At 36.2% G+C, this 24,216-nt stretch overlaps 1 protein-coding gene across 4 annotated transcripts in view; it reads left to right on the top strand.

The window, feature by feature from the left end:
* PRKN (parkin RBR E3 ubiquitin protein ligase) overlaps window positions 1-24,216 on the top strand; it is a 1,257,866-nt gene that overhangs the window by 99,953 nt on the left and 1,133,697 nt on the right. For 3 of the 4 annotated variants that reach the window (XM_057738154.1, XM_057738155.1, XM_057738156.1), the window contains exon 2: window positions 2,069-2,158. In XM_057738154.1, the coding sequence (XP_057594137.1) occupies window positions 2,069-2,158 (90 nt within the window). Of the gene's footprint in view, window positions 1-2,068; window positions 2,159-18,417; window positions 18,607-24,216 lie in introns of those variants that run through there. The other variant, XR_009054231.1, reaches the window with a different exon arrangement.

Raw genomic sequence — 24,216 nt, forward strand, 5'->3', positions numbered from 1 at the left:
GTGATTTGGCTGGTTGCTTCTTTGGGTCTGGGCGTGGTGTGGCCTTTTCACTTGAACTAGCTCACGTGACTCTGGGCAGCTGGAAGATTGACTGGGGATTAGTTGATATAACATAAACTCATTGTGTGACTGGCGTTTGACTGTGATGACAGAAGTAACTGAGCATGTGTCTTATCACCCTGCCAACTTTGGCTTGCTCTCTTGGCAGCAGGATTCCTAAGGGTAGCAAGAATGGAAGTTCTAATGCACATGGTTTCTTCAAGGCTCTGATTACTTCCCTTTGTCAAGGCAAAGGTCCCAAGGACTAAAGCAAATTACCCGGCCAGTTCAGAGAACCAGAGGGCTTGGATTTGGGCAAGCATGAAGAAACTGGGCTGTCACTACGCTTAATCTACCTGAGGCATCAGTTGTCAGATTAAAAAGTCTAGCAAGCAAGATGGATGAAAGTGAACTATATGTAAACATATCTTGGTGAAATTTCAAAATTCGCATGCATATGAAAATGCTACAGTCTTCTAATGAGGATAAAATAGGTTATCTAAAAAGAAATGAAAATCAGGGGAGCAGGGTTTTCATCAGCAACGCTGGATCCTAGAAACATCCAAGCAATGTCTTCAAAGACCAAAGAGAAAGTTAATTTAAATGCAAAATTCTGTATCCAATTTTCAGTTGTACTCCAGAGGAATGCAGAGATTGATAAGGGATGTCTATATGAAAATATATTGTGATAATCAAAAAAATTTTGAGTAAAAGGATAGTATGAAATACAGGAAAAGTGATGGCTGAATATAGACTGGAAGGAACTGGGAAAATGAAAAGACAATGAAAAGATAATCCAATGAAGCCTGAAACTTTGAAAATTCCCATTCATGGAGGAAGACTTTAGTGTTAGTATGAAAATTCCTTCTCTAAGGATCTAAACGTACTACCTGATTCTGCCATGAGTGATATTTAAATTGGCATAGGACTAGAAATGTGCTTACATTGAATTTTAACTTTTAGAATCAAATTGTATACAGAGTATAAGAGACTAAATTATTGTTTTGATGTTATAAAAATAATAATTAACATTAATCAGAAGATGACTGGTCAAGGAGATTGTAGGAGGAAGTGTATGTGCAGCAGTTTTCATCTTTCATTGAAGCTGGAATTGATTTCAGGCTGACAAATCAACGAGAGTTTAAGTATATATTACTTTCAACTATAAATGGTAACCAGTGGAAGAGCAAAAAATAAAATATAAATGCCCATAGTTAAGAGGTAGAGGAGAGAAGAAAGGAATGGATATAAGTGCCCTTAATTCCTCACTGGCCATAGCAGATGAGCAAACAGCACTGAGCAAAGTAGATATGTCAACGAAGAGTATGTTATTTAAAATGTTACATTAAGTTATACTGGTATCTGTCATAATAAATGTGCAAATATTACCTTTATATTTGCAAAAAATATAAAATTTACCGTAAAACACGCTGCTTAATCCATATTTATTAAATGGTAGGCCATGCATAAAGAATGAATGAGGACCGTATGAAAGATGCCCATAATATATTGCTTAGTGAAAGAAGGAAGCTGTAGAACAGTAAGGGTAGAGGAACCATTTATTTTAGATTTGCTTTAATCTGCTTGCTTATCTCACTTTCTGTCTGCCTGTCTATAGTGTGTGCTTGCATATGTGTATGTGTTTATAAGGATGGAAAAATTCAAAGGATAGATAGCAGTTCTGTGTTGTTGCTTTTCATGCATCTAATAGTTTTATAAATAAAACAACCTAAACATAACAAGTGTCCAGATTTGGTAAGATTTGTCATCCATCTAATAATCTAACAGTGGCATCAAGGCTCGTGTGTTAGTCATAATTTTCTTTTAATGTTAATTATTAATTAAGGGATTTATTTTTAAACATCTTAATTCCTCTGAGTGGTTAATTCTAAAAGTTTACATTCCTGAGGCTATTTACATATTTTCAGTTTAAACCAGCTCTTTGGAGAATGGAATCCTCATGTTACTGTATAGTATCTAAGGTAGTATGTGCATTTTTTCTAAATTTATTTTTTCTGTGTTCTTCTAGAAGAACTCTACTCTAGTCAAGCTGCTGACACCAGAACACACCTTTGTTGTACCTGCCCCTTTGCTCATGTGGTTGCCTCATGCTTTTTAGGTACAACTTTATAAAGGGGGATATTGAAAAATTTCTGCTATGGTTGTCACTATCTACCTTCACGTTAAATATTTAATATGTCTCTGTGATGTTAGCACTATATAGCAATATATCAAGGGGCAAAAGTAGAATTAATATATGAAATTACGGCATACAGTTAAGGTGCAGGATATATGTATACACACATATGGGCCGTGAATAGAATAATAAACAGGTTCTATTTCAGGCTCTGTTCTTAATGAGTTGTGACCTTAAGGAAGTCCCCGTGAGCCTGTTTTTTTCACCTGCAAAATGAAAGAGTTACTCAAGATCAATGTTTTCAAACTTTTAAAAAATAGTATCTCACAGTAAGAAATTCATTTTGCATCACTATACTGTATACTTGTGTTGTGTTTACCTGACAGAAAAGTTTCTCAGCATGAAATTTGCTCTTACTACATGTAATATTCTGGTATTTTCTATTTTGTTTTATTTTTTAAAAAACTCTGTGACTCATTAATGGGTCAGAATTTATAGTCTGAAAAGAACTGGGCTAGATATGTTGAAGGTCCATTTTGTCTGAAACTTATTTGATTCCAAGAGTCTAAAAGAATGTCACCTTCATTTTGAAATTTGTTTTCAAAAAATTAGTCATTATGTAGCATTAAATCAAGCTTCATTGATGTAATAAAATCTAAGTGTGTTATATGTTTTAATGTTACTATATGGAGAATCCTATACTTTTTAAGACCTTGGGATGATCTGGCTGTCCCTTCATGGTAGCTTTCTAATGTTCTGAGAGAGCTTGGCCTTCTTACTGCAAAGGAATTTTGGACACAGTGTATTGCTGGCGTATTGGTTTTTCTCTCCACATGTAATATCCCTAAAGCCTAAAACAAGATGTTTATCTTTTTGATAGACAAGCAATTAACTTTTGGAGGGAATTTAAAGGCGGTAAAGCACATCTGTTAGGACATTGGAAATAAATAGGAATTTCTGACAGGCAAACATTATAGCCTTGCATTTGTTATGCTGTAGCTAAAGCTATGTCAGCATTTTTATTATAAACCTAGGGGATTATCAGTCGGAGGTAAAACTCTTTTTGGACTGAGGCTTATTTAGATTCAGAGCTTACTCATGAAGAACCTTTGCTTTCCTGAACACAGGAAAGTAGATTTGCTTCTGCTTAACTCTAAGAGAGAGATATGTCTGGGCTACCCATTTAATTATATAAATATTAAAAGTATTTGATTTATTATAAGCTGACTCGTTGATTTTTAATGTATATTATTTAATATAAAGCAATGTAGAAACTGGTTTGGCAGCATAGTAACTGAGTAGGGCTGAAAATAGTTGTTTCTGACGAAGTAGTACCCTAGTGGGTTTTTGGCAGTTGTCAGATAACTCACCATTATCTGTGCCTTGGTAAGATTGAATACACACTTCATAAGATCCTCTCCTTAAGATATTGACATTTGAGTGGCTGGTGATTTTCTATCATCCCTATCCTGAAATGTGCTCCAAACAGTTTAAAAAATGATTTCAGTTTTAGAGAGAAAGAGGAATAGAACAGTATTTTATTTTTATTCACATTTAAACATGAAGACACTGAAGAAAGTATAATGGTTAACATTAAGAGCATGGATTTAAACCCTGGGCCTACCACTTATCAGTGGATGTCCTGAGAAAATGCCTCTAAGTCTCAGTGCCTCAGATTCTTCGTGTGTAATAAATGCTGATCATGATTGTGCCTTTGGTTTGAGGTTTGGGTTAGTCTGAGGTTTAAATGCACTAACATAGAGAGCCCTCAGGACAGTGCCTGGACATATTAAGTGCTTAATGAGTTTTAGCTAGTACTGTTACTTGTTTGTTATTAATATTTTGATATTTCATCATAGGGTCATAAAACCAAAAATTCATTTTTACCTTAAAAATCTATCCTATAAATGCCATTACATTAAAAAATTTTTAAAAATCATCCAAAGGGTCTAGATAGGTCTCTCCCATATACTGTTTTTGTTGCTGTTGTTGTTGCTTAATAATGCAGTTGTGACCTGGTCATTGCAACTTAATAATTTCAGAAAAAAATGTAGTCTTATGGAATAAACTCTTAGTCTTTCAGTGTGAGAATTCTGTCTTCCCAGGAGATTCATTTAAAAGTCTTATTCCTGCTGATGTTGCTGACTTTAAAAAAGCATTCCTCTATTATGTTGTGAAGTATAGCAAAGGAAAATGCTGTTACATAATGTATATGTCAAGGTATATCAAAATAGTGGTATATTATGTAAGGCTTTCTCCTGCTTCAATTCAGAGGAATGGCAATTTTGTGCTATACAAATAAATGGATTGATAGAAGATAGCAGGGAAAAAAAACGTATCTTGCCTCAGATATGCTTGGCTATATACCATTTCACCTTTATAATATAAGAAGGGTACAGTTACACTTTAAAAACTATGTAGTGAGTATGTTATAGGAGGGGGGAAATTATGAATGTAAAGAGTGTCATGAAACAATTATATACACATCACTGGGATGTAGAGTGTCTTTTATTCTTTTATAAGTAGTATATATGGTATATGATGAGGAAATAGCAATGGTAGCAACAGAGATGGGGCAGAAGTTGGAAACATTGCTAAGTCCATTTATTCAGCAAGTGTTGATTGACTGAGTATTAGGAGCTGAGGTGTCTTAGGTGCTGGAGTTATAAAAATGAGTCAAGTCAGCAATCTTCCTTTCCTCAGTGGGCCTACTATCAGACAAATAAATAATTATCCCACCATGTGCCAACTGCTACGGGATGATCCACAGAGCGAGGTCTTCAGAAGGCAGTGGGGTTGGGGCGGCATCAGGAGAATGTGGGTAGATGGGCCTTAGATAAAAGAAAGAAAGCCTATTCTGCCGACTGAGAAAGGAAGGCCAGGAGGACAAGTTTGCGTGCAATAATATTTGTAGGTTTGACAGCAGTAAGTGGTGGTGTTCCTGGGTGATGGCTTCTGGCTTTGAATGCACAGGTATAAAATTGGAGGGAGTAAAGTTTTATTTCCATACTAGCAATAATAAATAAAGCTTAAATAAGAGAGCAACCTTTTGTTTTAGGACCAAAGAATGTTTACCTTGGTTACGTGTAAATTTAAACTCTGCTGACTTGGATCATAGGTATTCGATAAGTGCCTTCTGAACGAGTGAATGAGTGAATGAAGAGAGTGTTAAGAGTATGTGAATTAATGACCAAATCCTTTCACTCAGATGCCCCCTGACTATCTGGGCATTACATAGTTCATTCTTTTTCTCTCTCTTCTTTCCCATCTTGGTTTTATTTTGTGTTTACCTGTTTCTGCAAACCAGATCTTATGCTAGCATATTTGATAATTAATTCAGGGTGACATGTAGGGAGATGTTAGTTACTATCCTTTCTAGATGACATATGCAATGAAACATCTGCTTTAAGCTAATAAAAATCTAACCCAAAGAAAGGTTTCCGAGGAGGTCTTTGACCTTGGCTGGGGTTGGTGTGCATTCCGCAGATACCTTCATGTTCTCCCCAGCCTCTCTGTGTGTGTACGTGCCTGCCAGGGGTGTTCATAGTTAAATCTGTGGTGGGGCCTAAAGCAAACCCATCTGATGGAGACTGAATGAGCCAGATTTTGGAAGGTGGCCTGAACTACGTAACAGTATGGAAACTGAAATTCTTGGAATGTTAAGTGTACCAGTGTAAGATTAAAATATTATGTGGCAACTGTAACTTGTCAAGTCAGAGTAGCACTAGAAAACATTCTCAAAATAAATATATCTGAAAGGTACAGATGATTCATTAAAATTGTTATTTTACATTTAGGTTATATAACTTTCTAAGGCATATTTTGGTTGTAGAATTTCTTTTATATGGGCTGACAAAGCACAATGAACCTGGAGATAAAATAAATTATACTATTGTTACTTGAAATATATGCTAATATTTTGCAAGAAGCACGCTTTTTTTTTTGTTGTTGTTTTTAATCATCTCATTAAGATATAATGATCTTTTTCTAGCTGAGGTGTCTAATTACTGTCATATCCAATAGTCTGTTAATTGGTGAGAATAAAGCAAAAAGCCACCATGGACACATCTTGACTATATTCTCATTGCACAGAAATGGAGTAGACACAGAGTAATTGTTAATTACATTTGTGGAGCATTGCCTATAATCTTTACTGAGCTCATTGCTTTTCTTTTTGTACAAACAATAGCAAAACCATCTGAAACATCTCTATGGCTCTTTTTATGCTAGGTATCTTTCAGTTTTTTGAATAGAGCCTTGAGATTTCATCAATCACAGTTCACAAATTTAAAACAGATGAATTGTCTTTGTAGATACAAAGCTTAGACACATGTCTCCCAGTAAAGTTTAGTGTCTAGCCTTCCCTTCATGAGCATTCATTTGATGTAGACAAGATTTCCCCTTCTGCTGTTAAACTAGAGGTCATATTTAAAAATATTCTTATATTTAAAAATTTATGTACATAATGACATTTACATATTTGATGTGTAAATACAAATTTAAAGGCATAATTTAGATATATTCATAGTTGTAGAGATTTTTTAAATTTTATGTCCACATATATTAAAGTATATATAAATTAACCTATATGATATAAATCATTTTACAAGGGCCATTAAAATCCTTTTAAAAGAGAAACTAAAATAGTTTGTAAAGCATAAAATGTGGCCTTTGGCCTGATTTTTCACTTAGGGTCTATGACAGCAAGCTTCCTCAGTCAGGAACTGCAGTCACTATTTCACTTTCGTCATCACAACAACACACCAGTTTAGGACTTCCTCAGTACTCTTGGGAATAAATACAAGGCCTATTTCTGTGTCAGTCCTGGTCAATCGTCTGTCTGCCTTTCTGAGTGATATGTTTCCATGCCATCGCCACCACCATCTCACTAGTCTCCATTAAGGTAAGAGACCTTCAGGTGACTCACCTTACTCTGAAATCGTCAGGCTGTTTAATTAAAAAATTCAGCTATATCTTATATGTTTAGAGGGTGTTAAACTATGGTTAGAATGTTACTGTAGGAGAAGAGGAAGAAGTGGTATTGACAGGATCTTTTGACACCCACATATAACTATAGATATCTGTTGAAATACTAAAAGTATTTTACCTAATATACGGCATGAATTTTTGAATAAGTTGTATTTTTTATTTTTACTGTTCTTGCCACTGCTGAACCCAAGGACATCATTCTCTTTGTTTCTTCGTATTACCTGTATTCTTCCCTAACCTTCTCAATAATTACTATATATTCTTTTAAGATCTTGGCCTTTCTGTTCGTACTCTTCAATAGAACATGCTAAATAATACACAGAGATTTTTTTTCTCAGGTAATGACTGTAATAGTTAGATGATATTTTTAGTTCTGTCACATCTAGCATTTCTTTACAAATCCCTCATACTTGGTCATGTTACATTTTGATCTCTAAAGCATTTTCTCCAGCTTTCCTTGTGCCCAATGACACATCTTCTTAGGAAGGATGACATTTTTTCATTTTTTTCTTAGAGGAGTTCTCTTTATGTACATTTAAAAGCTCAAGCATTGTAATTTTTGGTGAAGAGATAGAAGCAGTTGTTGCAGGAATCAGTTGTTATCATCACGATTCAGTGATAGTCTTCAATAAACAGCAACAAGAGTCTTCAGTCCAGTGTGTACCTGGAAGGCCATTTTACTGGTAAACTGCTGCACCTGTGCCTGGCCGGGGGTGACGCAGCGAGTCTGAAACAGAGCAAAGGTGATTTTCCAGAATTATTATGAAAGATCTTGTTTGTCAGCAAGATAATTCAAACTGAATGTAATATAGGATTGAAATTTACCTCATTGGGTCTTATGCAAAATACCTTAAATTAATAATCGAGTCTTAGCCTCTCTTCCCTGAAAGACATATTTACTTTATTTTGTTGGATAAACCTGCAGTTATTCACTCTCTCTTTCTCAGTATCTCTCAATATCTCTCTTTTAATTTAATGCCAGTGCTTTTCAGTGCAAGAAATGTCTGATCATCATGGTAGGACATTGACTTTGGAGACAGATATTCCTGAGATTTACCCCTAACCCTACAAAATGTCAGATCTTAGGTGAGTTAGTATATATTTCCAAATGGCATTTTCTTAGTCTATAAAATGGAAATAGTAATAATAGTGCCTCCTCATAGCCTGGATACCAGGATTAAATGATAGGTCCTCTTAGTACTCACCTTAGCCTCTTTAGCCTGTATTTTGATAGCAACAAACTTTCAGTGTTAGAAGGAACCTTAAGTATTTTACTTTCAGGGGGTTATAGGTCAGTGGGGAGAGACTGCATGCAAACCTACAATTTAATTATCCAGTGGTATAAAAGTGTCTAAGCAGCACGGTGGCCCGCCTAGTGTCAGGAACAGGTGCACCCCATCTTTGTATCTCCTGGAGTGCCCTTGGTCTCCCCTCCCCAGTGAGCACCAAGAAGCTCACACTAATGACCCTGCAAGAGCTCATGCGAATGATCTATACTCTTCCGTTTAGGGAGCATTTAGAAACACTGGTGCCTTGAACCAAACTGAGCATCGTCACATGAGAAGAGGAATCTGGGGCAGCGCTGTGCGTCTCTGCCTCTTGGGTCCCCATGCACTAGGAAGCTGCTGTCCCTGTTGTCAACACGTCTAAACCCATATCTGGCTTGGTCCTTCCAGGAGAGGAACCGGGGCAGACATTCCATCCTAGCAGGGCTCTAAATAGCACCGTGGTCTTCTTTTAATTGCGTTGAAATTGTTTTCCTGTGATTTCCAAACTCTGGTCCTCCTTCTACTCTGGGAGGCCAAACAATAACTTGTATCCTCTATATACACTCTTTCAAATATTTGAAGATTTTCAATCTTGTCTTATTCTTTTCTGCATGTTTACATACATTAATTTGTTCATTTGTACAATAAACATTTACTCTGCACCTACTGTGTACTAGATATTGGTGACAAAACTAAGGTGTGGTCAGTCCCTGACCGTGGGGAACTTTGCCTCAATGGGCAATATTCCTCACGTGACATGGTTTTTAACACTCCGTCATCAACCTGGCTGTTTTTCTCTAAAAACTTTCAGTTCATGTGTACTTTTTGAAAGGCAACACCATAGAACCTGAGGTGTGCTTTGATACCACAGGGCAGGTTGTCTGTTTACTTATTCTGATGTTATACCACCACTACACACCTAAGATAATATTTACCCTTTTGATGGCCATACACTGTAGATTTATGTGAAAGCTGCTGTCAGTTAATAGCTAATCTCCTTACTTCTCACAGTTATTTCTGTTAAACTTCATCTTGATAATATCAGCACATTGTGCCAAACTCTGAATTTTGTCTTCTTATTCTGTCATCCTAATATTTGAAAAGCAATAACCTGCTTTAATTTGTCATTGATACACATTGAAGAGAACAGAGCTACACAAACCCTTAAGCAAAAGCAGAGCCTTGGCTTAGTATTTCTTTCTTTATTAACATACAGTACTGGTGGTCTTTAAATAGTATTTACTTAAGCAATCTTACAGTTCTTTTGCCAATACATATTATAAAAGGATTTACCACATCATTTCTCCAAATGAGGCCTACTTTTTACATTGTTTTGATTTATTAAAAGAATCTGTTTCTTAGCAGAATGCATTCAAAGTTAATTATGACTATACTCTATACTGAATATATATCTACCCTTTGTAAATATAGTATGCATATGGTATTGCTAAAACTTTATTATAACTGCATAGTTTTGTCATTGAACCTATATACATATATGGTTTATTTAAAATGTTACCTTATTCAAGATTTAGTATAAAATCTTGAATGAATTAAGCATTCCTATTATTGAGATGTAAATTGGACAGATTTTACTATAGTTCTTGTTCTTTTGGAAATAAAAATGCTAAGATGAAATATTGCTAATCTGGATAGTAATATAATTCATTATGAAAATTTACTGTTATTTTGCTGCTACTGGTCATGTCCTTATTGTAAATGGAGAGAAAGCTTTTTTTGAGGGCATTAAATACCTTAGGATACTTTTCACTTTGCAAACCCATCTTACTCTGTTGCTATGGTTACTGTTATACCACAGGGCATCCTTCATTTAGGTGTAAATTGTTTTATAGCTTAAAGTTACTTGTTAATATTCTAAAATCTGTGAACCTGGTGAGGAATTATAGCAGGACACGATTTCGTCCATGTTTGAAACAGTGATGTCTAAACAGCATAGTTATAACACTCATTATAACCTTATTAGTGTGCAGGAATGCTAGAGCTTTTTTTTTTTTTTAATAAATGGAATCCTGCATGTGAGAGAACTGTGGTTCATCATGGTTAAGAGCCTGGGTTCTGGAGAAAGTTGCCTGGGTTCAGATCCTGCCTCTGCCACTAATCTCTGTGACCGTGGGTGACACATAACCTCTCTTTGTCTCAGTTGTGTGGTGACTAAATGGGAATAACAGTAAAGTCTACCACACAGAGTTGTTGTGAGGAATAAATAGGTTAATATTTGCAAAGCATTTGTTTTATTTTATTTTTCATCCCACATTATTATTATTATTATTGTTATTATTATTTCACAGGCTAGTTCTTCAAGTCTTCAAGGGACCAGTGTGAGGTAAAGCAAGGGACAAGTGGAATATCAGAAACCTTTGTGGTCTGGGGACCACAGGACCATGGCTTAAGTTGGCTCTTCTGGCCCTTTTCTAAATTCATGACCCTGCAAAATCAAACTCTAGGAGTTTGATCCTAACTAATGTTTGATCAAACTAAAGGAGTTTGATTAGATTACCCTACATTTCTTCCTAGCTTTTAATTTTTCTCTGTGGTGGTTCTCAGGTATGCTGCCTTTTCTCCACAGTATTATCACTGCTCTGGTTATATCAGGGAGAAAGCCTCACTGTGAGCGAGGCAAGGCTATTGCTCACCCACCCCCCAAAAACTGTGGAGACCACCTTTGTTGTGCAACTGACCTGCATCCCACTGACCTTCATTCCTGAAGTGCTGGGAACTTCCTCCTCTTGATCACCCACCCATGTTTAAACCACTTTCCCACTCAGACTTCCGCTGCATAGCCAGAAGAATCTCCTATATTCTCAACTTGTCCTCCTAGTCTTAACACAATCCTGGTGCTCCTCTGAGGTCCTTCATTCCCTGGGACCCTTGTCAAAACATGAATATTAACACTACCAGAAAACTCACTGCCCGGCAGGACTTGGGATTGGAGACTTTTTTAGTCCGAATTTCTGCTTCTCTTTACTCTAGACCCGTGTATCCATTTGCCTTTGTATCTCAAAGGGACCTCACACCCCACGTGTCTAAAATTAAATTCAGGACTCTCTCCCACCCTCCCACTTCCAAGTAGGGTTTTCTCCCAGCATTTCTGTTTCAGATGGCTATACTGTTCAATCATTTACCTGCGAATCTGCTGTGCAACTTTCCTCTTACTTCAGTATCAGATCTGTCATCAAGTCTTGTCAAGTTTATGTTTCATCTCCGAGTCTCCATTTTACACGTAATAATCCTTAGTCCAATCAGCCCTCTTTTCTTGACAGACCTACTTCCGTGAGAGGCAGTGGATGATACGCTGATCACTCTACCAGCTGCTTTATCCATGTGCATTCTGAGTCTTCTCATCTTTCCAAATGCAAATCTAATCTTGGATAAAAGGTTTTGCTGGATGATCTTGGAGTCTCAGATTCACAGTAAACTTTGAATCTGTGCATTTGAACTCATCAGTGGCATTTCAGGTACATAAAATCTTTGTCACTGCATATAATCATATTTTATGAGACAATACATTTTAGAGTCTAAATAATTGTCGTACATATGAATGCTTAAAATAGACGCCTTTGGCAAATCTTGGTTGATCTTTATCTCTGGCTTAAGAAACTTGAAGGGTCTATACTAGACACTGCAAAATGTTTGTACAAGGCAATGTGATATGACTATATCATTGTGACATTTTGTTTTCTTTCTAGATGTTTATTTGAGTATAATAAATCATTGCTCTAGTACGCCACATGCATCTGTATATAAATATATAGATAAATAGTTCTTGCCCCAAAGTGCCCTTTTTCTTACCCTATTTTTTTAAGGTAAGAAATACCTTCTGGCTATGATAATTTATTTTTAATTAATAACATCAACCTGTGCAAATCAATTATACAGTTTACTTCAGTATTTGGACTTTTTAGTACAAATGTTTTGAATTACTAAGGTAAATTAGAGTTTTAAACTTATTTAATTATACCAAGGGATTGAAAGCCTAGGTTTACTGGTCTTATAAAACCTTGTTGATGTTGATAAAATTCCATTGCTATTGAATTATATGGCTAACATAACATATAGGCCAGTAAACTCAGTAATATTAGTCAACCCCCCCCCTTGGGTTTTGATGTAAAATACTTACTTGGGGTGGGGGGAGATGTGGGAGACCAAAAATCTATCAAGAAGCTGAGTGGAAGTAGATTAGCTAATCTTATCTATTCCTATTGGCCCTCTTGCCATTTAGTCTATATTTTAGCCTCCATTTTTAGAGTTAGAAATTTTAACTGAAAAAAAAAATAACCTGTACCTGGTGTATTATAAATATATTAAGCTGAAAGTGAAGGACTCTGCATCACCTATAAAAGGATATTGAAAAGATCACTTTTGGCCGGTGATATATATTTTATGATTATGCATCTATGGGTAAAAAGTCAGGCTATTGCATTCGTGTAGAATGAGGTGAAATGTTGCCTAGATGAACTGAACATGCATTTGAAAGAGAGGACATATTTCCTAACCAGCTGCACTTTTGCCTCAGGCTGATAAATAGTGGGGTTTGGAATCGATTTCACCATTGATCTGAAAGATAATCCTTTTTGTGACAATCTTGTCCTGGGGTTTTTACTGTCAGAGGTGAAAATGAATAGCAGAGTCTAAGTAAAAAAGGAGAGGGGAGAGGAATTAAGCCTGTGAGGAAAGTGCTGTTATTTGTGTGTCACACAGGAGCTCCTACACCAGAGACTTTGTACGTGGGGGTGAGGGGAGGGGAACATTTTATTCCATTAATTGCCAGAACGATACTCCGACATTTACTAATCAATTATATTTACTATTATACGTGAGGAGATAAGAAAATATAGGGTGGATGGTAATTCGACTGGCTCTTCAGGGTTTATAGTGCCTTTCCAATCAATATTTTGTACTTCATGCTAGCTTGGCCATGGGAGGCAAGCTGAAGAGTGAGGGAAGCTATGGGAGAGCAGGGTATTTGAGTTGGATGGGTTTTATTCTGTACAGGCTGTGAAACAAATAAGGATTACCACAAGTGCCTCAGGGAACACACAGGGAGATTGTGCTGGGGTGCAGTTAAAACAGTGCTGGGTGATTCTTTCTGAGGTGGAAATGAAGACAGATTTGCCATCTCATGCCCGGATTTATCGAAGCAGGTACTCTCTCTGTTCAAGGAGTGGCACTGAAACTTTCCTATTAGAAAAGAAAAGGTTACTCTTGGCCAGACAGGCGTGGTTGCTGCAGATTCAGGGCTGTCCTCTTGTCACGTTAACACCTGTCTTGGGGGTCAGATGGGGATGGGGAGGAGGTGTGGATTCATTAGTGACTCTTCCACACAGTGTGTGCGGGCCTCCACTTGGGATCCTCGCAGTGTCAAGGATCTGAACTTATAAGTACCTCGTGAAACACTCCTCTGATATCTCTATCCTCTTAAATTCGAGTCTGTCTTTGGGGACTGGCGGATCTCCCTTAAATGGTTTTCTAACAGATTAATCTGGCTCCCTAGGATCCCTTTCAGAAAAGCGACAGCCTTTCCATCTACTGATGCCACGTGGGGGTGGCTTCCAATGTGCTGCACTCTCAAGTGGCTCTCAAGGTTTGTACATCTGAGTGTGAAGAAGATATGGGGTGTAGCTTTGGGGTGTTTTTAAACGTTTCTTCTTTTGTGATTTCAGTGACTGTTCATTTTTATCCTTTCAATAAAGTTTATAAAAGGGAATATTTTAGGTGTTATTTTCCAGCTTCACTTAGAGCATGGGTCAGCACACTTTTTCTGTAGGGGCCACATAGTAAATATTTTTGGCATTGTGAGCTGTAAGGTCTTTGTCCCAACTACTCAGCTCGGATGTTGGCTGTGAAAGCAGTCAGAGCCAGTATGTAAACAATAGGTGGGGCTAGGTTCCGATAAAACTTTAATTACAAAAGGATTTGGTTTGCTGGATTTGGTTTACAGGCTGTAGTTTGCCAAACCCAGACTTTAGAAGAAAAGCTGAGGGTAAAATAAGTATATTTTATTCAACTTTTTCAGTGATTAAGGCTGAAAGAATATGGTTCCAGGTGATGTCACTTAGTAGCAAAATATGTAGAAATTTGAAGACCATCATTTTCTAGGTGTTACCTGCCACTTTTAGATGTACCTCTACAGCCATAATAATTCACAGTTGAGGAATTCCTCACTCAACAGTTATTCACAGAGACAGAGAAATTTCCCAGAGTTATCTACAGTTCATTCGTGAGAAACACCCTGCCAGCCAAAAGAGCAAATTTTTTTGCCATTGTGAGAACTAAAATTTGACATTAACAGCAGTGCATCCTGGGGTTTCAGGGAGAGCTCACTTATCAAAATAAGTATTGAGAAACACGACTAGAGTTTGGAAGCTGGACTGAACCTTCGCAATGGATAATGTCAGCTGTGAGTCCCAGAAAGTATGAAATGACACAATATGATCCCAGAAACTCAGCAGCCTTTAGCGTGTCCACTCCAGGCAGAGAACACCAATTTGCTTCTCCTGTTGCTTTCTAGAAGGCTACTATCTACTTTTGAGACCCATTGTTGCTTTAAGGATGGTATTTTAACTTTGAGAAAAGTTTGATTTCTTATTATTAGGTACATATGAGCTTGTATTTATTCTCATGTGAAATGTGGAAGAGAGGTGCAAGAATCTGTACTGTTTGTATAATCTCTAGCCTGCTTCCACCCACCATCATTCAGGACCCCAGCTTCTCTAACCTGGATGACCACAGCAGCCTTCAGTTGCATCTTCTCTCTCCTATTTGGTCCCACACGGATCTGTGTCCACTTTGCAATCTGAATGATGCTTCCAAAACACACTTGGGCCTGTCTCACTCCAAGTTTGAGTCTTCAGTGGCTACTTGGAGTCTTCACAATAAACTCCTAATTCTCTAAGACCTCCTGTATGGCCCTGAATGTTCTGGTCTCTGCCCATCTCTCTGGCCTCCATTACTCCCATTTCCATAGGTTAAGAGAGAAAACTGCTGAGATGAACACAAATAACATAGTTGCATACAATGAAGTATGCCTTTATAGTTAATTCATTTTAGTTGTTAGAACAGCTCACTAACATTTCCTGAATTGGGATCTTAGATAACTATTTGGACTCAGAAAGAACACTGCATTTCTTGAAGGCCACGCGTGTGGTGCCTGGAGTTGATAATCTCTCTGCGCTAACACTCTATGACTCTCTTGTCTGTAGGGTGGCAAGAAGGGGATTCCCTGTGTATTCCGCTTCCTTTCCTTAGGAAGTCAGGGCTTTCACTGGGCTCCTGGCAGAGATCATTTTCCACTTAGCTTTCCCTACCGTCCTCATTTTAAAACCATGCCTCGTAATAGGACTATCTTGAAGACTAAATGCTGGTAGGGTTTTGTTGAAAGGTAGATTTGCATAGCTATTCTGGTACACTCCGATACCTGGTTTCAGGCATTTTTATAATTTAAAGTGTATAGATTCTCTTTTACAGTAGAAAATTCATAAGATATCAACATTAACATTGATCATACAGTTTTCTGCTTTACTTTCTATAAAGAATGATTTATTCAAGAGAAGATACTTAATTGCTTTACTTCGTTTGTCTCGGAAGTGATTGCCTTTTTTTCCCCTCCTCAGTGTCTGTGTTGCATACTTTATGGAAATATCTGAAATATTATGTTGATCTACTTCTCATGATAAATATAAGGTAGGAAAGACCATATTTTAATAATCATTATCTTTCACTCGATAGATGTGATTAGCAAGAAAGCTAACAATGAAATATTTTATACTTGCAGTCTGCCTTTGAAATATTGAACCATAATTGTGAAACATTTAGAAGTCATTGAGTGGCTTGTGGAAATACAATCAAGAAAAGGAAAAAAATTGATAATTCAGTTATTCTCTTATGGCTTTGGCTATTTCATGGGGTGGGAGTGGATATGTATCATTTTTATAACTACAAGTTAGAGCATTTAGAATTCTACAGATTGTTTAAAAATCTTTTTATATGTTGTTATTTACCTTTTGTTGAGATATCTATGGTTTTGACTTCTTGATATCTTTGTATTATGATATAGTCTCATTAGTCAACCAGTCCTGTGCAATTAAATTAAGATTTTTTTTCCCCAAATGTACCTTAGTTTCTAAAACAGATTTCTCAGACATAATGAAGGTATTTTGTATTCATTTAAAAGCTAGACATATTAGGACTTGATTATGGCATTACTGGATAAACATTGATGAATGAGCCTATGTTCTTTACTATGAAATAAAAATCCAATAAATTTTTATTTGTTAACACTAACATCTGTAATTAAAATGGAACCTCTTCTTTAAAAGTGAGTTAAGTGTTATTAGAACTCAGCTGTAGATACGAGCAAATGTCCAACCTTAACTCCCTCCTTTATGACTTTTCAAAAAACGATTTTTATTTACTTTTAGATTAGCATTAAAAATATCCTTTCTATTTCAAATATAGTAGTGTGTATGATAACCTAAATGGGAAAATAACTTGAAAAAGAGTAGATACATGTATATTTGTAACTGAATCACTTTGCTGTACCCCTGAAACTGACACAACATTGTTAATCAACTATACTCCAATGTAAAATAAAAATTTAAAAAATCTTTTCTATTTCAAATTGACCCTTTAAAATTATTCAAATAGAGCAGTACCAAACATATAAAAAAGCATAATTCCACAATTATTATACAGTTAAACCCTAAGGGGAAAGATCATGTTTTAAATTTTTAAAAAAGTTACCACCTTTTTAGGATAATTTAATTATGAACAACTTTTTATTGTCATCGTGGGGATTATTGCAGTTATATGTCATGCATTTTTCTGAAAGGGTCTTCAAAAACTAAAAACAATTTCTAGGACATGAAGTACTCAACAAGACTGTAATAAAAGCATAGGGAAGTATTCCTACATAATATCCAAAATATGTTATGTTCAGTAACGTCAGTAATGTCTCAGTAATGTTTCAGGTTAGGTAACTGTATTTTTTTGAAAAAATTTCATAGAAAGAATCTGAGATGTGGGCATTTTATAACTAAGTGAACTTGGATGACATGTTCATTTTATGCTTACTGAATTCCCCTAAGTAACCTAGTTAGTGGAATAGTCAGTGTAATTTGGCTACCATGGAAATCATACATTTTTTGTTGTAGAGACTATGCAGGATGATCAATAAGACTTTGAAGCATAAAAATATATTTTATTAGAATAAAATTCAGTTAGCAGTATCCTTTGAGGAGAAAGAGGGAGGGTATAAAATTTCCAGCTGTTAAAACTTGTTCATTTATTTTTAAAATGAATGATAGTGGTATCATATCATTTCGGCATGCACCTGCCCATAGTAGGCTTGGCTGGTCGCACTTGTCTCTGGGCCTTTCTGACTTTAGCTCCATATTCCCACGCTGTTCTGTTTTACTTCATAATTAACCCTTTTTTTATCCCCTTCTGTTTTGTATGTACTTGTTTTTCACATTCAGACGTTAGCAGAGCTCACCGTAAGCTGAGACGGCAACTAGCACACTTCCCTTCCTCAGGCTCCTTGTCATACTTCTTGGTGTCCTTCCATAACTGGTCCTGCATTACACATCTCTGACTATACAGAGAGTTTAGAGTTTTTGTCGTGTGGGCTTTATGATAGTGATGTGTTAGCTACTTTAAAATTTTCTTTACATACATTCTGAGATTGTGTTGTATTTCATTCTCTTAGAGCTCTTACCATTCATAGATTAATAATCTTCTTATAACACTCAAAGGTAATTTTTATTACATTGAAGTTTTCTCTTCGTGTCCCACTCTTTTACTCCTTCTGATTTTTTTTTTACTCATTTTAATTTACACAAAGTTGTGAGTTATGGTTGAAGAGAACCAAGGTATTTGCATGGGTTTATTTCCCTATCAAGAAACCATATGTCCAGGGCAGAAAGTAAATCATACTTTTTTTGGTGACGCCTGTTTTATTCCATGTAGATGCTGAAGCTGTGATATTTGGAAACAGGCAGATGATGATCATTCCTTTAAAGTTTCAAAAGATATCTCTATCGGGGCAAAATGATTAAGGATGGATTCCACCATAAATCAGCATAGTACTCAACTATGAAAACTCCAAAGATGCTGAGACGTGAACAACCAACCAAATAATCATCACAGAGCAGAATCTCGCGTAGTTGCCAGAAGATGTATTCCTGGCACAACCATTCATAAAATGTGTTTACTGAATACATGGATAAATATGTCAGCTGTGAAACTTTTAAACAAATATGTGCTATTATTGGAATCTCATCTTCTTTCTTTTATCATGCTTTTTTTTTTTGACATCGCTAAAACAGTTTCTTTCTAGCAGGTCACTAGATCTAAATTAGAATGTGGGTCAAAAATCACTAAGTTTGATTATTACTACAAAAGAAATTAGTGCTTATTCAGTTCATACTTGCTGTGTAATTGTCAAAATTTTTATCCTTCATTGCAGAAATATTTTACATTGCTGTTAAATTAGCTTAACTAAACTTTAACTTAAATCCTTAATGTACTAAGTTCCTCAAAGTAAACTCCTCACTCCCATCTAACTGTGGGAAATAAAGCTCATATTTAGGTAATATTTAGTATTAAGATTTTAGAATACATAGAAGAGATAAACAGGAATCCAATAAAATATTCCTTTTGTCATTTGTGTCCTTACAATAATACTTTTTAAATGACATCATTCCACATGTATATTTCCAACTATGTTTACCTCTCTGTGGCCCTTGCCGTTTGCAGTGATTTCCTAAGAACCATTTGGATCCGGAGGCCTCATCTCAGGCTGGTTTACTTTTAACACACAGCCTGACATAAGGGCCTCATCCTTCAGAATCCGGCCTGTGCCCAATTCAAAGTGCCCTTGGAAGCAGGTTACTGCTTCTAAGATATCAAATCTGGTGACTTTGGAACTAGCATAGCTCCCGAGTGGAGAGGCTAGTTTCTGTGAGCTATGGGGAAGGTAAAGGAAGGGGCTGGCCATTTCCGCGTGGCTAGAATGATCATCATCGGGCTCTTGTGTGTCCCAAATGTGTCCCAAGCGGCACATTGCACCTGTGTGTGTGTGCGGATCACAGTGTTGTTTTTGATCATTGACTTGCTCTTAGTAAAAATGTTCTCAAGAGCTGTGATTAAAGCTTCATCGGTCTGCAGCTTATGTCATTGTTTCTTACAGCTCTCATTGTGGCTTTCATTGTTTTCGTTAGTTTTCATTGAGACTGGAGCCTGGGATTTGTTTGCAGTGTGTGCTTCAGTGAAACTGGTTTAGGTTGTAAAACCATTCAAGACTGGTGTACAGAAGATTCAGATGAAAAGTGGCAAGAAAGTCCCAAAGATCAATGGAAGCTTTGAAATGTATTGTACAAGCCACTTTTTTTCTACCTTACTGATTCACTTTCCTAATGAAAAAAAGAAAGGTGCTAACTTTACAGGTAGATTAAAGTTGATTTACAATTGGAATTAAGATCATTACTTTCACTTTTCATTTAGTAGATTGATCAGCAGTTATTTTAACATTTTATAGCAGGTATTTTCTTTTCTTTTGGAAAAATATTCTGAATGGCAGTTATATGGTTTCAGAAGGTTAATATTATTCCTAAAGTATATTACTATTAGACATGAGTGATGAAGAGCTCTTTTTTCTCTATAGGTAGGAAATTTTCCATAATGAGCATTTACTACTTAGCTAATGAAAAAAAATGTACAAATTATATTTTAAAGAAAAGAAGATAATTATGCTAAAATAAAACCATCTGGAATTTTTGGAGATGCACCCCCCCCCCCCCCCAAACACGCTGTTATGTGAAAACTTTATCAAGGCAGAAAGTAACATACATTTATTTGGTATTTCATTCACAAATTCTTTAATCCCTAATGAGTTGTTATTCCTTGTAATTAAAATCTCCCTAAGTCAGTCTAATTTAAAAAGTATTTCTTTACTGCCTACTATGTGCAAGATACTAAGCTAGATACTGTTGGAGATATGAAGCTAAATTACAGTATTACTGTGACAAAAACAAAAACATAAAACAATAAAATAACCAATGTGTTTATAGGTGTCCATAATAACCAGGCATGTTTTAACGGAAGAAAATGAAAAGAGTAGCAAGACCTAATTCCTAATAATGATTGAAAGTATTAAATATAAATGTAAATGTCAATAATAACCCCAAGTTTATGTTTACTTTCGGTACACATCCTTGCTGTTATTGGGGGGGTGGTTGGGATCTGGGAAAACTTAGAGATACACTCGTTATTCAGTTGCATCATAAAAATAGATACTTTGAGTGCAAATAATTCCAAACACAGAAAAAAAATGCTTATGTTAAATTTTAAAATACAAAACAAAAAAATTTGCTTACCTTTAAGCCCACAACTTCTCTATTTCCTTCCCCTAAAAGCATGAATGAGGAAGAAAAAGACTGGGAGGAAAGAAAACAAAATGTTACCAAGCCTTTGTTTTGGATAGTGAGGGCTATTGACTTTTTAAATTTTTTCTCTAACTTTTTTTTCTGTATTTTCAAATTCTTCTATAGTGAGCATTTATTACTTTACTAAAGGGAAAAGATAGATAAATCTGTTTGAAGATGAAGCAAAAAAAGATAATGCACCCAGCTGGGATTAGGGAAGGGCCAGGAGAAGTCCGCTGTTCCCCGGGACAGAGCATCCTATGAGAAGCCTGCCCTCTGGGCTGCAGGCCAGCCAGCACAGAAGTGGAGATGCAGGCCATGCCTTTGAAAAGCTCACACTCCAATCACCCATCTAAATCAAGAGAAAGAACAAACACAACCAAAATATAAGGTGTTTACATTGAAGGAATGGAGAATAAAGCAAGAGAGTATAGTGACAGTGTTTTTTAACTCTACATTGCTGGGCCCTTGTGAGAAATATCTCCATAAAATCAAGAGCACTAAGGGTATACTGTTGGTGCTGCCTTCTGGCTTAAGAGACTGTATAGAGAACACTAACACTTGTAATAATATGTAGCTTCCCAGTCATACATTTTGACAGAGTCCCAGCTGGGGCACAACAGGATCAGAGTGGTGAGCCAGAGTGATGTAGGGAAGGAGAGGCAGACAGTGGAGGACAGTGCAGGTAACAACAGCTGCAGCTGGCTGAGCACCCATCACGTGCCCAGGGCCACCCCAGGTCCTTTATTTATGGTACTGTGTTCATGCGAATGAAAACTGAGCTCTTCTCTGGTGAAGAAAAGGGAGATGGAGTGTAAGGGTCTAGTCCAGTGCCCACCTGCCTGGAGAATGTCATGAAATTCCCATTTCCCTGGGAAACGCGGTTGTTTTTAACAATACTGGTTTGATATTGCTTACTAATTTTTTTTTTTTTGGTAGTTGTTAATGTGGGGAACATTACCTTCCAATCTTCCTCGCCTACTAAGGAAATTTCCATCCCTTCACCTTCGGTTATTGTCTTATTCACTTTCCAAGTCAAGAATATCACTTGGCCTTTTTGTCTGCAAAACTCATTTAGCTCAAATAAATTCATCTTGCTACATAATTTTTTCCAGAGGAAGTATGAAAAGTTTCTATTTATTTGTGTGGTATTGAGAGCACAAGTTGTAAGAGAGACGTTTAATCTCCTTGCAACATAGATAATTACAATTTTCCTCCCTTTTTTTCTGCATGATAATTCAAGTTAGTAAGGGTTTCATTTTGCTCGATTGCTGTCTTTCTATGCTTCTCTATGAGACAGGCCCTTTTGTAATTGTCAAAGAGGTTTATTTTGAAATCCTTAAAGATAAATCACTGTAACCTGATTGATAATCATTTTATGCTTATATTTAATTACATATTATGCATCTGTAGTAATTATCAGATTATTCTTCGCATGAAAATAATATAATGTGATATTTATTCTTATCATTGGTATATTGCCGTTTTTCTGTAAGGGGGGAAGGGTTGCCATTTGTTCTTGAGACCATGCTTCTGTTTTTGGTAGTTGCCACCAGATCAAGAAGCAATGCTAGTCTTTATGCCAGTAACGAGTATAACTTCAGAGTTTAATGGACACTACAATATGCTTACTTTATTTTTGTATTAAAATGTACCTCTTTACTAAAGTAGCAAATCAATAAATCACATCCTTCCTCCACTTGGATATGGTTGCCGTAGTGCATATATCACTCTGCAAGAGTTATCTTTTGTACGGCTCTTAGATCACTTGAGCACTGGTATCAGGGATCGTTTCTGTACCGGTAGGACTTACCGCAGTGCCTATCCCATGTATATAGGGCACTCAGCCAGTGCTTATTGAACTGAACTGAACTCTATAAATAATCAAGAACCAGTCTTTTCATTGCAAGCTTTAATATTTCAGGTATCTTTTGTCATTTTCTTTCTCTCTCTCTTTCTCTTTTTCTCCTTTCAAAGACATTCTCTTTTACAGAACTTCTCTTCCTGTTTCAGGAAAAAAAGTCATCCATTTATTTGATTAAAAATCCTGTTTGCTTCTTGATATTAAATTCAATATGCAGAAGCTATAAAATTAAAGCTCAGCTTCTAGTCCCTCATGGTGATTTCCAGTGCTGATAGCTATGACTCCCCACCCCGCCACGTTAACTCATAATCATATCGGAAAGGATTACACAGTGCGTCTTTCTCTTCTGAGGCTCCCAAGACACTCTCTCACCAACCAGAATCGGTAATTGGTGGTTATGGTGCTCAGTAGTCAGTAGTGTTTGTAGATTTAACAGTTTAGGAGACCAGTATCCTCCATCAAATATCTATCTTTCTCCCTCATGAACATCTAAGAACAGATTTCTTACAATAGTAACAACATTATAGTGGTTTCTCGCAAATTGCATTACTAGGTATATGTAAATTTCTTTTTGAAATAGAAACATCTTCTTTGAACATGCTGACTGTTGGAAAGCAGTGACTTCTGAGATACTGGTGTAGGATATTATCAAATCTGAGTTACTTATAATGCTTTTATCACCAAAGTGATACTTTGCATTATTACGACATCCCTCAAAATTCACATCTTTCCCCCTTGTCACTGGTGGTTAAAGGGTCAGGCTTACTGGGTAGGAGTCTTATCTTCTCCATTTGGTACTGACAGGACATTGGATTAGTAATTTAACCTCTCTAAACCCAGCTTCTGCCTCTACTATTGATGTTAATATTGAGATAAGCTTGATGTGATAATTAAATAGCAAAGTTTATGAAATGCTCAGTGTACATCTCCTGGAATAAGGCTACAAAAATAATTGCTAACATTTACTGAGCATTAATTGTTACATCTTGTTATTATTCATATTTGCACAATTAAAGAATAGCTAATAGAAAATGAGAAGAATGAAATTCTGGTAACTTTGAAAAATAATTTTGTGTACACCAATGCTAGCACTCTGACTGATTTGGGGGAAACTTTGAGAGTAAATATTGATGAAATAAATAAATGGAGCCAGAGAATTTTCACTGTGAGGAGCACAGAAGAATTAGATACAGCTACCTGGTGATGGGAGAAATGTGATGCATAAGGGAAATGAATTCATTTGGTGCAGGATAAAGTCAAATAGTCACAGCACTTTTAGATATGCTAACATATTTATTGTTTTAGATGTGCTAATATATTTATTGTGATTGGATATTAATTTTAGGTCACAGTATCCCTTGGGCTAAAAGTGGTTATATAATTAGTTCTGATAAAGTTAAAACACTATTTCTAGTACAGATTATACAAGGTATTTATTGCTTGAGTCTTGAAAAGTTTAACAACTTACAAACTATTCTG

The sequence above is a fragment of the Hippopotamus amphibius genome, chromosome 6 (genome assembly GCF_030028045.1).
Source record: "Hippopotamus amphibius kiboko isolate mHipAmp2 chromosome 6, mHipAmp2.hap2, whole genome shotgun sequence".
NCBI classification, from domain to species: domain Eukaryota; kingdom Metazoa; phylum Chordata; class Mammalia; order Artiodactyla; family Hippopotamidae; genus Hippopotamus; species Hippopotamus amphibius.